Source organism: Vicugna pacos, chromosome 12 (genome assembly GCF_048564905.1).
Source record: "Vicugna pacos chromosome 12, VicPac4, whole genome shotgun sequence".
Taxonomy (NCBI): Eukaryota; Metazoa; Chordata; class Mammalia; order Artiodactyla; family Camelidae; genus Vicugna; species Vicugna pacos.
Window position 1 is genome coordinate 53464928 of NC_132998.1, and position 15996 is coordinate 53480923.

The 15996-nt window shown below is 38.1% G+C and overlaps 1 protein-coding gene across 1 annotated transcript in view; it reads right to left on the bottom strand.

Annotated features, from left to right (window-relative positions):
• Positions 1–15996, bottom strand: part of MYRFL (myelin regulatory factor like) — a 106268-nt gene that overhangs the window by 74748 nt on the left and 15524 nt on the right. The window contains exon 2 of the mRNA XM_072973403.1: positions 2724–2814. Within this exon, the coding sequence (XP_072829504.1) occupies positions 2724–2814 (91 nt within the window). The remainder of the gene's footprint in view (positions 1–2723; positions 2815–15996) is intronic.

A 15996-nucleotide genomic window follows, 5' to 3' on the forward strand; every position in this document is an offset into this window, starting at 1 on the left:
AACCAAAGGCATTGTAAAAAGCTTACGGCTACAATATACTTAGTAATAAAAAACTAAACAATTACCCTCTAAGATCAGAAACAAGGCAAGGATGTCTGATCTCTCTACTTCCCTACTCAACATTAAAGCCAAAGTCCTACCGAGGTTAATAAGGCAAGAAAAAGTATTCAAAGGAATGTAGTTTTGAAAGAAAGGCATATAACTGTCCCAATTTGCAGAAGACATGATTGTCAAGATATAAAATTCCAAGAAATCTACAAAAAAAAGCTCTTAATAAATGGTTTCATTAAGATTGCTGGGCCAAAGCCCAAAATACAAAAATCAATAATAGTTCTATACATTGGCAATGAATAATTAGAATCTAAAATTTGAAAAAAAATTAAAAACCACTATTATTTACAATAACTCAAAGAAAACCATGAAATATTTAGGTATAGATCTAAACAAAATATACACAAGATTTTTATGATAAACCTATAAAACACTGATGAAAGAAAGCGAAGAAGGTCTAAATAAATGGAGAGACACACTATGTTCATGAATTGGAAGACCCAATTTTGTTAAGATGTCAGTTTTCCCCAAATGGATCTCTAAACTAAATAACAGTCTTAATCTACATCCCAACAGGATTATATAGATATAAACAAGCTGGTTTTAATATTTTTGTGGGAAGTCAAAGGAACTAGAATAACTAAAACAATTTTGAAAAAGAAGACAAATTTGGAGAACTTACACTATATGGTTTTAAGACTTGTGATAAAGGTACAGTAATCAAGATAAGATAATATGGTACTGGCAAAATAGTAGATACGTAGATTAATGGAATAGAATAAAGTGTCTAGGTAGAGATCCACACAAATACGGTAAACTGACTTCTTACAACAGTGTAAAGACGATTCGATGGAGAAAGGTTATTCAAGAAAGGATTCCGAAGTAACTGGACATCTACACACAAAGAAATTCATCTCAACCCATATCTCAAAGCTTAAAATTAACTCAAAATGGATAATAGACCTAAATATAAAACTGAAACTTTTAGAGGAAAACAGGAGAAAGTCTTTGGGAACTTAAATTAGGCAATGTCTATATTTCTTAGATATAAAGCACAAACTATGTAAGAATGTTTTGATCTATTAGACATCATCAAAATTTAAAGCTTTTGCTCTGGGAAAGACATAGTTAAGAGAATGAAACATAAATTACAGACTGGGAGGAAGTATTCATGAATCCCATATCCAACAAAGATCTTATATCCAGAATATTTAAAGATTTTTCTAAACTCAAATATAAGAGAACTCTAATTTTTTTTAATGGGCAAAAAGTTTGAACAAACACTTGACAAGGGAAAATGTATGAATGGCAAACAAGTACATGAAACGATGCTCAACATCATTCATTGATTGGAAGATGCAGATTAAAGCAAAATGAGATACCACTATAAATCTATTAGAATGACTATAATAAAATACTTTAAAACTGACCATTCCAACAACTGGTGATGAAGAGAAGTAATTGGCTGTCTCATACACTGTAGTGGTAATGCAAAATGGCATGGCCACTCTAGAAAATTTGGCGATTTTTATAAAGTTAGGCTTCCACTTACAACGTGACCCAGCAGACTTTATCCAAGGCATTACCCTAGAGAAATTAAAACTCCTGATCACACACACACACACAAAAAGCCTGTGTATGACTATTTATGGAAGCTATTCATAATTACCCCAAACTGGAAATAATCAAAATTTCCTTGATTGTTTGGAAAACACTGTTACAATGATCCAAAGGGCTTTTTCTCATCAATAAAAAGGCATGAACAAAAATATTATGCTTAATGAGAGAAGCCAGTCTCATGATGTTATAGATCATCTGGCTTCATTTATGTGCCATTTCAGAAAAAACAAAACTACAAGATAGAGAAAAAATCACTGGTCACCAGAGGTTAGGAATGTGTGGTGGGTCTGACAACAAAGTGGAAATGTAGGGGAAGTGTTTCAGATGAGGGAATTGCTGTGTGTGGTAATGGTGGTTTTAGTTATACGACTCTAAGAATTTGTCAAAACTCACAAAACCACACACAACTAAAAAAATAGAATTGTATTGTACGTATATTTTTTAAAAAGAAAGCTATCATGGCTGTACGAATATCAGAAAATAAGAACAGAAATTAATGACATGGAAAAATGATTATGAATATAATTTAACCAAAAGCTGGTTCTTTACAAGGTTAAGAAAACTGACAAACCTCTTGCCAGACTGATCAAAGGAAAAAAAAAAAAGACACGAATTACTGATACCAAGAACAAAAGGATTCTCACTATAGATTCTACAAACATTAAAAAGATAGTAAGGATATATAATGAACAACTTTATGCTAGTAAATTCAACAGCTTAGATGGGATGGACAAATACATTGAAAGACATAAACTGTCTAAGCTGATAACTACTCACTGATAAGCTGAATAGCCCCATGTCTATTAAGGATATTCATTTGGAAGGTGAGGACCTTCTTGCAATAAAAACAAAACAAAAACTGAAAAACAAACGAAAAATTTCAGGTCTAGCTGACTTCACTGGTGAAATCTGCCAAAGATTTATAGAAGAAATAATACCAACTCTACTCAAGCTCTTCCGGAAAACAGAAAAAGGGAAAGCATTTCTCAGTGCATTTAATTATTTCATAATTTTTAAAACACCAAATGGAGAGCAGTGCTCTCATTACTTACAAGGCCCCCAAGTCGAAATCATTGCCCAAGAATTCCTCCAGCAGACTTGTATCCAGGGTAGGGTTTCCCAGAGTGCCACTGGCCCCTTGAGCTGCAAAGGCAAATTGAAAATCTTGAGACTTACAAAGATTTCAGAACGGCTAATGGCTAATGGCTAAAAACATTGACATGCTTGCACACAAGAATTTCAAAGCAACTAAATGGCATAAAGCATTTATTGAAGTGTGACCTTCCTTCCATTCAAATATTTCCTCTAGAAATCTTTTTAGATGTCACCCACCTCTAGCAGCCTTCCCTGACTGTCCGAGGCGGGTTTAGGTGCCCCTGTTGGCACCCTGGGCTTTGCCTTATACATTGTTATAATTCTTGCTGTTGTGTTTGTTTCTCTATCTAAAGTCTTCAAGGGCAGGTACTGTGTCTTTCTTATTGTATTCATAAGGTACAAAAAAGGCAGAAATTAACATTTATTGACTGGCTTGCTGGCTGGCTGGCTGGCTGGCTGGCTGGATGAATTGATTGGTTTGTTGGTTGGACAGATTATTTCCAGTTAAATTCAATAAGAAGTCTAATATCTTGCTTCACATTTTTGTTAGACTTCCCAAAATGTAACAATAGTTCTGTCCTTTTTCTCGGTTTACAAAATGAAAATAAGCTTTTTGATTTCTTTATGATCATAATAAAGATGTTAGGATTTTAACAGAATATAAAATAGAAAAATATATTATAAAGAAGACAAAATCATCTTTCTTAGCAGATAACACAATTCTATGCCTAACAAACTTAAGAGAACCAACTGACAATTAGAAATGATCAGGAAAAATTCAATAAAGTAGATGGTTAAAATTAAATTTAAAAACTAATTATTTTCCTATGTACAAAAAATAACCAGTCAACTATTCAGATAAATATAATGGAAAAAAAGAAGATTTCATTCAAAAATAACAAGAAGCATAAGGTAGCTAGACATATGTTTAGGGACAATATATTTTTGTAAAAAGCTGAAAAACTCTAGGAAAGGTCAAGAGAAGAGGTTTTTCAGAAATGGAAAGACCTTCATTGTTCTTAAACTGAAAGATTCAATAGACGTTATTTAGGATGTCTGCCAAACCCACATCATCATTTTCTGAGTAATTTCCCCGTATAAAATTAGTCTCCAGCAACCTTTGCAGGCACTTGAATCAGGGAGAACAAATCCATTGGTTGGCCAGTAACCAATGCAATTATTTCTCCCAAGAGTTTTGAAATATTAGACTTTAAAGCTGGTGGTTGAGATCAAGTCATGTCATGGCTAAGGCAGAGGATGAGAGTGGAAGTCTAAATATTTCTGCCAGGTGTTCACCCAGGTCCTTCTTGCTTTTTTACCCTTACTGAGGCTGGTCGTTCTTTTACTCCAATTTCATGACCAAGTCTTGTTTATATCCCATAAACCCTTTTGAATTGGTTTGTGTGTTACCTGAAATCAAACAATCCTCAAGTAAAGTGTTTTGAAATTCTTCTGGAAGGATAAATACATAAAAATGACCAGGAAAATTTTGGAGGAGGGGGTAAGTAAGTACTGAGAAACACACAAATGAACACATCAAAGGAACACAAATGAATCCAGGATATATCAAGAATTATATATATTGTGCATTGCTATAAATATAAATATAAATGTATGTGTATACACACACACACACACACACACACACTAAGCCTATCTTTTGATACTAGTGAGGAAAGATTAATTAGTCACTAATGAATGTTGTGGGGAAAATTGGTTATACATTTGGGAGAAGAAAATCTGGGTCATTTCCCTGCCTCCACACTAAAATCGCAGATAGAGCAGAGATTTCAACATAAATAAATGAAACCATAGAAAGAAAACATCAGTGACTACTCTTATGATCTTAAAAAGAGGGTTTTTCCAAGCATGGCATGAAAACCAAAAACTATAAAGAGAAAAAAAATGTGATAAAATTTCACTTTATACATTTTTTGAAAGGGAAAGAATTTTTAACATTTTATTTTGAAATAATTTCTAACCTAAAGAGATGCTAGAAGAATACAAAGGAACTCACACACACCCTTCACTCATATTCATTAATTATTAACATGGTGCTATATTTGCCTTATTATTTTCTCTCGCTCCTCCACAGACACACACACACACACACACACACACACTCAAACACGTGTATACACACCCACCTATACAAACCATTCTGAACCATTTGAGAACAAGTTGCCTTTATCCCTAAATACTTCAGTATATATTCCTAGGTACAAAAATATTTTCTTCACAACCACAATTCAATTATCAATGTCAGGAAACTTAACATTGACATAGATTTATTATACAATCCACATTCCATATTCAGATTTAGCAATTGTCCCAATAATGTCATTTATAGCCTTTTTCTTCTGGTTTAGAATTTAATCCAGTGTTACAGAATGCATTGAGTTGTTATGCCTCTTTAGATTTTTTTGAAGGTATAGGCTAATTGTTTTATAGAATGTCCCTCAATTTTAGTGTGTCTAATATTCTCTCAAGGTTAAAGTCAAGTTTTATATGCTTGTCAAGAATATTACACAAATGATATTGTGTCCTTCTTAGTGCCTTATATCAAGAGGATCGTAACATCGCATTATTACTGAAGTTAATGTTCATCCCCGGGTTAAGGTACCATGTGCCAGCTTTCTTCACTATAATGTTACTGCTGTTCTTTTTGTGACTTGCAGCAAGATAATTTGAGATTATGCAAATATTTTTTCCTCATTAAATTTCACCTAAATAGTTTTAGCATCCATTGATGATCATAAGCATTTTAATCCCATGAAAAAAGTTAAAAAGACAAACTGAGAAATATTTTTAATATACATGAAAAAGTAAATATCCATAACATCCAAAATTTTCTTTCAGATCAGTAAGGTAATAGCTACATCCCAAAAGAAGACAGTAAGACTTTAAAAGGAAGTTCATGAAATAAGAGCTCAAACTGGCTAATAAATGCACAAATACGTTAAACTTTACCTAGAAACAGAATTTAAAATATGAGAAAAGTATCTCTTTGCCTACCAAATTGGCATACATTCAAGGAATTAATAAAATCCACTGTTAATGATGATGAAAATAAGATGACTCTCTTATGGACTGCTGATAGAAGTATATATTAAATAATCTCTCTGAAAAGTTTAGCATATGTTTCCAAAAAAACTTAGTATGTATATACATTTAGATCCAGAAATTCTACTTAATACACTTACGATAATACACTTACTATAATAACAGAAAATTGAGAATAAATGACTATTAATTGACATGTATTCAATGAAATACTATGCAGCTATTTAATAAATTCAACGTTTCAAGAGAAAGTGGGTTGCACAATTGTATACCTACTCAATGTGTTTTCAAATATAAACACAACAGACAGACAATTCCAAAATTTAAAAGTTCCAAGTATAAAGCTCCCATGATTCTCTCTTGAAAATAACTCCTTGAAACTAAACAAACAAACAAAAATTTTATGGGGGGAGGGTTTAGCTCAGTGGCAGATCACATGCTTAGCCTGCACGAGATTCTGGATTCAATCCCCAATACTTCCATCAAAATAAATAAATAAACTAATTACCTCCCCTGCCAAAATTTTTTTAAAATAAACTAAAAAAATAAAAAAGAAAGAACTCCTTGACAGTGAAATTCAGCCAAACAAAAAATGATTCAAAAGAAAAACTCAGAAATATAGAAATTAAAGGGGGAAACAGCGATGAACAGTGACTTCAGATACATACAGGATTTAAACGGATTATCTGAGGCCATTACAGCCGCAGATCAAAATGTAAAAGTAATAAACCCCAAAAAAAGAAGAAATGTCAGCAACAACAATTGGAAGGTGGAGAGAGGAAAATGGGAAGAGGTGGGATATCAATCACCTTATTATTCAAATCTCTGAGTCCACTTCACTACCCTAAACCTGAACCACTTAGTGAAAAAATAACTATCTCAACTTTGTAGTGACTTTTAAATCCCCTTTCTTAATCTCGGAAGAATCCTTTAGAACTAATATCTCTAAGAGTAAAGAAACAATTATTTAAATTCTACAATCCCCTCAGCTTCCCTTAAACTTCTTCTTAACCTATTAAATTCAACCAAGTTAATATTATATTAAATAGTGCATTGAGATAAGATCTATTTATTACAAAATTATTTCTATCATCTAATTATCCATTCTTCCATCTGTAGATATTCACAGAGATGAAGAAATAATATTCCACCATTATTGACACTAGTTAGAGGGTAGGATTTAGAGTGATTTATCATTCTTAAAAAATCCTAATTAGATACGCTTTGGAAAATGATTTTGTACAACTTTGCACCATTCTGAATAAAATCATTTTCTAAAACAAGTAAGAAATCAAAATGCTACAACAGATTCAAAAGTAAAGAGAAAGTCTAAACTGACCAATAGCCCTGGAGTAAATAGAGAAATTTTCCACTCATAACCATCACCTTATCCTTGCATAAAAGATAAAGGTCCCAATGGCATCATGGGCTGTGCTTCTAAAGCTTTAACAACATAATTCCTCTGTCATTTTCACAATTCTGGAACATAGAGAAAGAAGGAAAGCATCCAAATTCTCTTTATGAAGCCCGCATAAAACTGATGCCAAAAGCCGACAGAGATGAGATGTATAAAGAAAAACTACAGACTAATGTCATTTGTGAATATTATGCCAAAATCCTAAATAAGGTGTTATCAAATAGAAATTAACATTTCTGTTAAGAGAAAAATTCATCAAGAAATAAAAGGATGATTCAGTACTAGAATTCATCTATCAAAAGTAAAATAGTATTTGACCTCAACTGATGCCAAAAAGCACTTAACCTTCAATGCTGATTCCAAGAAAAACATGCTTAAAATCACATATATTCATCCACATACATATAGAATATATCGCTCTCAAATACATATATGTGATAGAAAACTTACATTAAATAACAGTGTCATGGTCTATGGTTAAAAAAATTAGAACAAAATCCATGAATGTTAGAAATAAGTATTTTTATTACCAGCTATTACACAGTAACAGTGTCAACACCCCTAAATTAATCTATAAATTTAAAACATCCAGAATAAAAAATTTTTAAACAGCAAAATGATTCTAAAGTGTATCTCAAAGAATAATAATGTAAAAATGCACAGGAAAATAAAAAACATTAAAGTAAATAAAGGGTATTTAGCAACCATATATACAAAAGTAACATAAATTTCTCAATGCAGCAACAGACAGACCAGTCTTTTGAACAGAAGAGAGTCCAGAAATGAACCCAATATAAATTACAGGGATTTAGTTTATGGTAAATGCATCAATTTCATGTCAATGAAAACAAGATAGGTTATAAACTAAACTCTCACTTCTACATGAAAATGAATTCCTAGATATTTGAAGATTTTAAATTACCACAATATTACTAGAAGAAAACAGGGACGTACGTTTGTATATTTTGGAAGGATGAGACATCTAACCATGACACGGATACCAAAAAACATGCAGAAGTCTCTAAATTTGGCCTCATAAAATTGAAATTTTTTAGGCTATGTAAAAAACAAGGTTGAAAGCAAGTACAAACTCTAAATTTTTGGATTAATGATTTTCAAGTCAAAATCTCTTTTCTTGGGCAGCTCTTGTTTGTTTCATTTATTATTTGTTTGTTTGTTTATATTGAAGTATAGTTGATTTACAATGTTATGTTAGTTACCTATATCCTTCTTTAGAAAAGGTTCATGAGGGAAATTTCAAAATTTCAAAATTATTCATTGCTGTAACCTCATCACCTAGCCCTTTTCCTGACTCACAGCTGATATTCAAAACAGACATACTGACAATGGAATACTACTCAGCCATAAAGAAGAATAAAATAATGCTATTTGCAGAAACATGCATGGACCTGGAGATTGTCATTCCAAGTGAAGTGGGCCAGAAAGAGAAAGAAAAATGCCATATGATATCACTTATATGTGGAATCTTAAAAAAAAGAACACAAATGAACTACTTATTGTTTGTGACTTGGATGACTGATTTCTTGAATATGTGTAAGCACTTTGACTGTCCTTTATGATTGGATTGCTGCATTCTGTTGATTCTTGTTTTGTGGTTGCTTTGTTCCTTTGGTGACTATGTAAGTTTAGAGGGCTAAAGCTCTAAGCTGTTCTTGGAAACAGTGAACAGTACATAGATTTAAAAAAAATGTGCAATATATTGTATATATGTATTTACATGCAATATATTATATATGTGCAGTCAAATTTTAACAACTCTATCTAATAAAACTGAAAAATGGAACAACAAAAAACAGAAAAGACATATTGAACAAATGAATGTCTTCATTAGCAAGGACTAGACTGAGGATCCTTGAACAAAGAGGTGACCTGAAGGAGGCATGCTCTCTATTCTGTGTACCTTCCTTTATTTTCTCTGAAATTCCTGGGAGAATCTATTAGCACCCCAGCAACAAAGGGGGCTTGAAATCTGAAGCCAGCTTCCTTCAGAGCCCAGCGCTAGGAGTAAACGTCTGTCTCACCAGGGCAGTTTGAGTGGCATGAGAACTTCCTTCCCCAGTGACTCCAGCATTGTTGGTCCTGATCACCACCGACTTCAGCAGTCGCAATCTGGAAGCCAACTCCAAGGGTTAAACCAAGGTAAGCAGTTTATTTGTGCTCCGCGCAGAGGGGAGCCAGTTTTTCTGTGCTCAACTGTTCTCTGAGAAGCTGTAGATAAACAAAGGCACCCAAACCCATCATGAGAAGGGTTTGAAGGGCACTGCGTGGTGGGGATGTTATCCAAGGCAAATCCCCATCTCCACTGAACGTGGTGCACTTTGATGTGTCAAATGCTTTGCTTTTCTAGAGGATTATAATATTTGCATCTGCAGATTCTGAAACAACTGGTATTTTTTTGGCTTTTGCCAACCAAAACGGTTTTTTTCTTTCATCTTGATGAAATATGAAGTAGATGGTAGATAATTTAATGCTCTCATTAATGAACTTTGTGGGGAGGTTTCCTAGGCATAATTTAAAGACTACACTTTAGCTGTCTGTCTCCCACATCCATATCCTTCATGTGATCCAGTGCCTTGGATTCTTCCCAGGGAAAAGGTACCTTCACACCACATCACTGCACTAGTTATAGGAGGTATAGGAGGACCATTTTTATCTTTAGCTTCGGGCTTACTATCTCATCCAAAGGCCTTAAAATAACATTTAAAAAATCTTGAGTACCTCCAAATGGGAAACATTGAAGGGTGCCAGAAACAGGTGGGAGAGAGGGAGGAAGAAAGAGAAGAGAAAGGGAAGAGAAGAGAGATCACCACCTCCATCCAGGGGCATGACCTAAGAGGGAAATGAATGGAAGAGATTCCTAGAGGTTGAGATGGTCAGAAATGACCCCACAGTGGAGTTCCACCTTGAGCTAGACTTTGAAGAAAGACTAGAACGGAAATAAGCAGGAGGAGACTCATTCATTCTTCCATTGATTCAGCCAATATCTACTAAGCACCTACTATGTGCTAAACATCATACAAGGTTCTGAGGACACCATCGTGAAAAAAAATGAACAAGAGCCCCTCAGGAGGCTTGAATTCTCATGGAGGGAAAGGTAGCAACAGTGGGGAAGGAGATGCATGACATATGAGAAATAATAAATAAACAGGATCTTTTCGGTGGTGATGAAGGTGGAACAGAGTGGCACTACCGACTGTGGGGAAACAGCTCTTTTCAACATGGAGGCCTTTCTCGGGAAGGAGCCAGCCATGCTGAGGTCAAGGGCAGAGCACGCCAGGCAAGAGCCTGGGGCTGGTCTGTGGTCAGGTTTTTGAAGAACAAATCCCGTGGGGCCAGAGCCCAGGGGCACACGGAAGAGGGTAGGAGAGCTGGTCAGAGCCATGAGAAGCCTTTGAAAAGTGAAACTAATATGCTTTACACTTTTGAAAGGTCACTCTGGTTGCTTTGTGGGAAAAAAACTACAAGGGGACAGGAAGACAAGAAGAGAGGTCAATTCAAACACTATTGCGGTGGCCCGGGGACACTCAGAGGCAGTTTGCAGTTCTTACTCTGGGCCGAGCAAATGGAGAAGCACTCATAACAGCCCTAAGAGACGCACATTAGTATTGTCCCCGGGGTACAGAGACGTGAAGACACAGGTTAACTAGCTTGCGCAGGGTCACCGAGCTAGTAAGGGACACGCCGGGAAGCCAGCCAGGCCTGGCCTGGTTCCTGAGTGCGCTCCCATCCCATCCCCATCACTACCACCCCCATCCTGTGTCTCCCTCGTCCCCACCAATGCCAGACACCTGCAGAAAAGACACTTGCCTCTACAGCTTCACTGTGCTTTGGTCAAGCCAATTGCTAAGAGAAACAGATGGAGGAAAAGATCTGTCTAGTTTCCCAGTGAAACCCCTGCTGGTGTCCCATCTGGAGCTTCATACAGCATCCTCCCCGCCACACACACACACAACTCCCCAGGCAGAAGTAGGGGGTGGTCAGTAGATTCTAAGACCTAATCGATGTGCCTCTTGCTTTGCATCATCCACCTCCCCCAACCCCACCCCCAGGTAGAAATAAGACAGTCCACAGCCCCCAGATCCTGCCCAGGTGGCTTGTCCAAACCCCTTAGCAAACAAGGACAGATGAGCCCCCCGCAGTAGCCGGCTTTCTCTAGGACTCCGAATTCGCAGCTGTGCTTTCCAGACCCAGAGGAAATTACTCAACAAGATAAATCCGCAGCGTCAGATAAAATTGTTTTCAGGAGGCTTTACACACACAGGGCAACTCTCAGATGGCTCTTAAAATAAATCAAAATGCTTTTAAAAATAATCATTTCACTCTAAACGTCTTCAACACTGATTTATAAACCCTAAACTGCAAAGAGTGTGTCCTTGGGCATCCCACCCCTTCCAGGCGGGCTGAGTTTCAAACCTTGGTGTCCCCGCTTTCTGCGTTTCCCTCTGTGGCCAGAAGGGCTGTCGCAGTCCTGCTCACAAAAGCAAAAGCTGCCCAGGCCTCCAGGCAGCGCCAGAAAACCAGCCCCTCCACTGCTCTCGGAAAGGGAGCACCCTAGTTCTCTGCCTCTTCTTCCAGGCTCAGTGACAGCTGCAGGATGTTCACCTGTCCTGCTGCCCTTGGCGTTGGGCACAAGAAAAAGCACATGGTTATGAGGCTCAACCCACTGGGAACACCACAGGTAAATCTAAGTTGCCTCCACAAGACCCACTAATAGACATACGCATGCTTTTGGGGAAACAGGTTTTCTCCAAAGGTATAAATAGGGGGTGAAGGACAAGGACATCCTTTCCCACTTCCCACCCATCTGCCTTGTTATATAAAGACCCTTCTTGTTTCCACCCAGTGGACTCCTTTCCACGTCACTTCTCCCAACCCAGATGCCCTGTTCCTCCTTCATCTACTCTTTCACACTGTGTCCTATAGCCATGCTGCCCGCAGTATTCAGACAACTGGCAGGATGACACAATTTGTCTGTTACAACAACTCTAGGGGGTTTTGGTGGGGGGAGGTAGGGGGAGAACCATCCAAAATTCATTCTCCAACAGACAGACAGCCTCAGCAGGTAAAACTGCAGGGGTTTCTCCATGGACCATCCATTCGTTATTAGCTTAACACGTGAGAAAGCCTCCGGTGTGTTTCTGTAATGATATCCACTTCACCGTGTAAACAGGTACTATTACTGTGTTCACATGATTCCAGAGAGAAAGACACAATTTGGTTAAAAAAAAAAAACTGGATCCTAAAGTCAGATGCAATTACTAAGAGACAAACTTTTGATAACAGTCTTTGGGCCCCTCTTCCACACAGGGGGGCAAAGATGTCTCCATCCAGAAATGTGGGTCTTTCTGTTTCCTTCCTGGTTAAATTGTTAAAGTAACGCTTCACTGTCTGCTTTATATTACATATACAATAAGGAGAATAAGAAAAAAAATAATCACAAAAAGATCTTGAATGTCCCAGCTGCTCCCACCAATATATCAACTCTTAGGTTTAAGATGGGTTTTTTAAAAGATTCTAAAAAGCAACAGTGCATGTCCCCCTCCCTTGCCATGATTGCCCTTTGGAGTTAAAAATAAGAGAGTTTCCCTCTGATGTACTGGTGTCCATGAGGAACTGGAGCAGAAGTGTTCATGGATATTCCAAAACAGAATGAAGGAGGAAGGTGGGAAGAGGAGACCATGGAGGAGAGGAGGAGAAATCAGACACGCTCAGTTGCTAAGGATACTTTGGTCTTGAACATCCACTGAAAATAAAACTGGATTTAAAAGATACATGCACCCCAATGTTCATAGCAGCACTATTTACAACAGCCTAGACATGGAAAGAACCTAAATATCCATTGACAGATGACTGGATAAGGAAGTTGTAGTATATATATATATATACAATGGAATACTATTCAGCCATTAGAAAGAATAAAATAATGCCATTTGCAGCAACATGGGTGAACCTGGAGATCGTCATTCTAAGTGAAGCCAGAAAGAAAAAGAAAAATACCACATGATATCACTTATATGTGGAATCTAAAAAAAAAAAAAAGGCAGACAAACTTATTTACAAAACAAAGAGACTCACAGACATAGAAAACAAATTTATGATTACCAGTGGGGAAGGGAGTAAGAAGAGATAAATTTGGAGTTCGAGATTTGCAGATACTAACTAATATATATAAAATAGATAAACAACAAGTTCATACTGTATAGCACAGGGAACTATATTCAATATCTTGTAGTAACTTATGGTGAAAAAGAATATGAAAACAAATATATGTATGTTCATGTATGACTGAAGAATTATGCTGTACACCAGAAACTGATAGAGCATTGTAAACTGACTATACTTCAATAAAAATATATTTTAAAAAAACTAGATTTAAAATCTAATATTGGTGCTAAGAACCACGGCCAGCTCAGTTGGTGAGTAAAGATGACGTTTTCCCAGAGATGTTTCCAGTCATTAAGGGACTAATAACGTTTCACTCATTTATTTGACATTTACTGAGCGTCCACTATGTGCCCAGGAATAGAGTTGGGGATGCACGCACAGTCTAGCAAGGGGATGGGAAGCTGAGCCACAGGGGCATAGTGTGGTCAGTGCTAGGCTGGAAGCCAGCCTGGCTGCTGTGGGAAGCCAGGGACTTCCTGCAGGTGACACTGGAGAGGAATTGGTGGGGGGTGGTATTAGGTTTATTTATTTTTATTTTAATTATTTTTAATGGAGGTACTGGGGATTGAATCCAGGACCTCGTGCATGCTAAGTGTACACCCTGAGCTATACTCTCCCCCAACAAGGAAAGGAATTTTTGAGGATAAGTAGAAGGTGATTAAAAAAAAAAAAAACATTCTGGGAACAGAAAGGAGTAGGTGCAAATGAATCAGGAGCAGGACTCCCCGGGAAACGCGCAGGTGGTCCGGCCAGAGCTGGGACGCAGGTGAGGAACACGGCAGAGACAGAGTGGCGCCCTTCCTGGACCCCCACCGCGGGCTGTGTGCGCTTTATTTCAGCCACGGTGGCAATGACACGTGGTGTGTCTGTTTCTCTACTCAAGTCTCAGCCCCTCTGGGGGTAGAAACTGCTTCTTTTTGTACAGATCCTACACAATCAGAACAAGGCCTAGAATGGGGTAGTCGCTCGATAAATATTGCATTTCCTGCATGAGTAATAGCATTAAAATGTGTAAATGTGATTATGAACGGTGGAAGGTGTATCTAGAGAAACCGGCAGAAACCAGGTCATGGGTAAGGACTTTGTCTGGAAGGTTACAAAGACATTGAAAATTTTTCATCAGAGGGGTGACATGACCAGGTTTATACTTTTGAAAGGTCATTCTGCCTGCTGTTGGAAGTGAAGCTGGGCGAGACTAGAGCAAAGAGACTGCTCAAGGACATGAGGACACGCGCCTTCCCTCACTAACTCACCCAACACACCGCACACAGTCACAGAGCACCTGCAGTGGACCAGGCACTGTGCCAAGTGCTAGAGACACAGACACAGGAGACTTCGTAGTTAAGGGTCCTGGTTCTACAATCGGGCCTGAGGTCAAATCGGCCTAAGACATATATCCCAGCTGTGCAACCTTGAGCAAATTACCTAGCCTCTCTGTGCTTCGGTTTCCTTATCTATAGAATGAAGACAGTAAGAGCATTTACCACAAAGAGTTGCAAGGATTAAATGAGATAATGTACAGAAGGTGCTTTGCATAGTTCCCAGCTCGATAAATTCTACCCTTTGTCCTAACCATCGGTTTCTGTGCCCAAGAAGTTCATAAACCAGTGCGAAAGACTGACATAAAGCTATACCATAGCAGCTCCGTGTGACACTGAGTGTGCAGGGCATTATGGGTCACCTCAGTGACTTCACAGCAGCAGAAGGGTGCCAGGCAAAGCTTCCGGGAACAGGGTCCATGAGGCTGGAACTGTCAGCAGACCGCGGGGCCTTGAATGCCATGCAGCCCTGATCTGGTGCCCTGGAGGTGTGGTCGGGAAAGTGAAAGCTTGAGCAGCAGGGTGCTGGTGCCGGCTCATGGCAGCTTGTGCAACTCTCTTCCCGACTCCACAGTGTCTTCATGTTAGTAACTTGAGATCGGCCATGCTGGGAGGATGTACACCATGGAAACTGGCAACACTGTAAATTGAGAATTTTTTCCCCAAAGATTTGGTTGTTGAACATGTACCGGCACACCCCTGGATGTGAGTTGTATATTTGAGAGGAGACTCCCACTGGACTTGGTTACTGATTGGATTCGCCCAGCTCTGTGTTGGTGGCTGGGTGCGGGGTGGTATCGGTGCCTTGAGAGAGGAAATATGAGAGAGTTGGGTGAGGAGCCCGGAAAGAGCTGGAGGGGTTCATGTGCCCCAGGTCATGTCACATCAGTCCTGTGTTTGCACTCTTGGAGAGAGAGGGGAGCAGAGGGCACTGCCCCAGGAAGCACCCCACCTAGTGACCTGGAATCCCGGGAGACTCCCCAGGCTACTCTGTACAAGTAGTCCCACATTGGTCCAGGGAAAGCTCATCAGTTCTTTCAAGCACAATTTACAGGACCCATCATTGGAATCAGTGACCACATTAAAAGACTGTCTCTAGACTTTAACGTGATATGAATCACCTGAAATGTATGTGCCCGATAACCAAAAGATAAAGTGAAAATTAACCCTGATTCAACTCGAGTAAATAAATAGTTCAAGCACATTGTGTAACAGGATGGCAACACCCACATGGCTTTTCTGTAA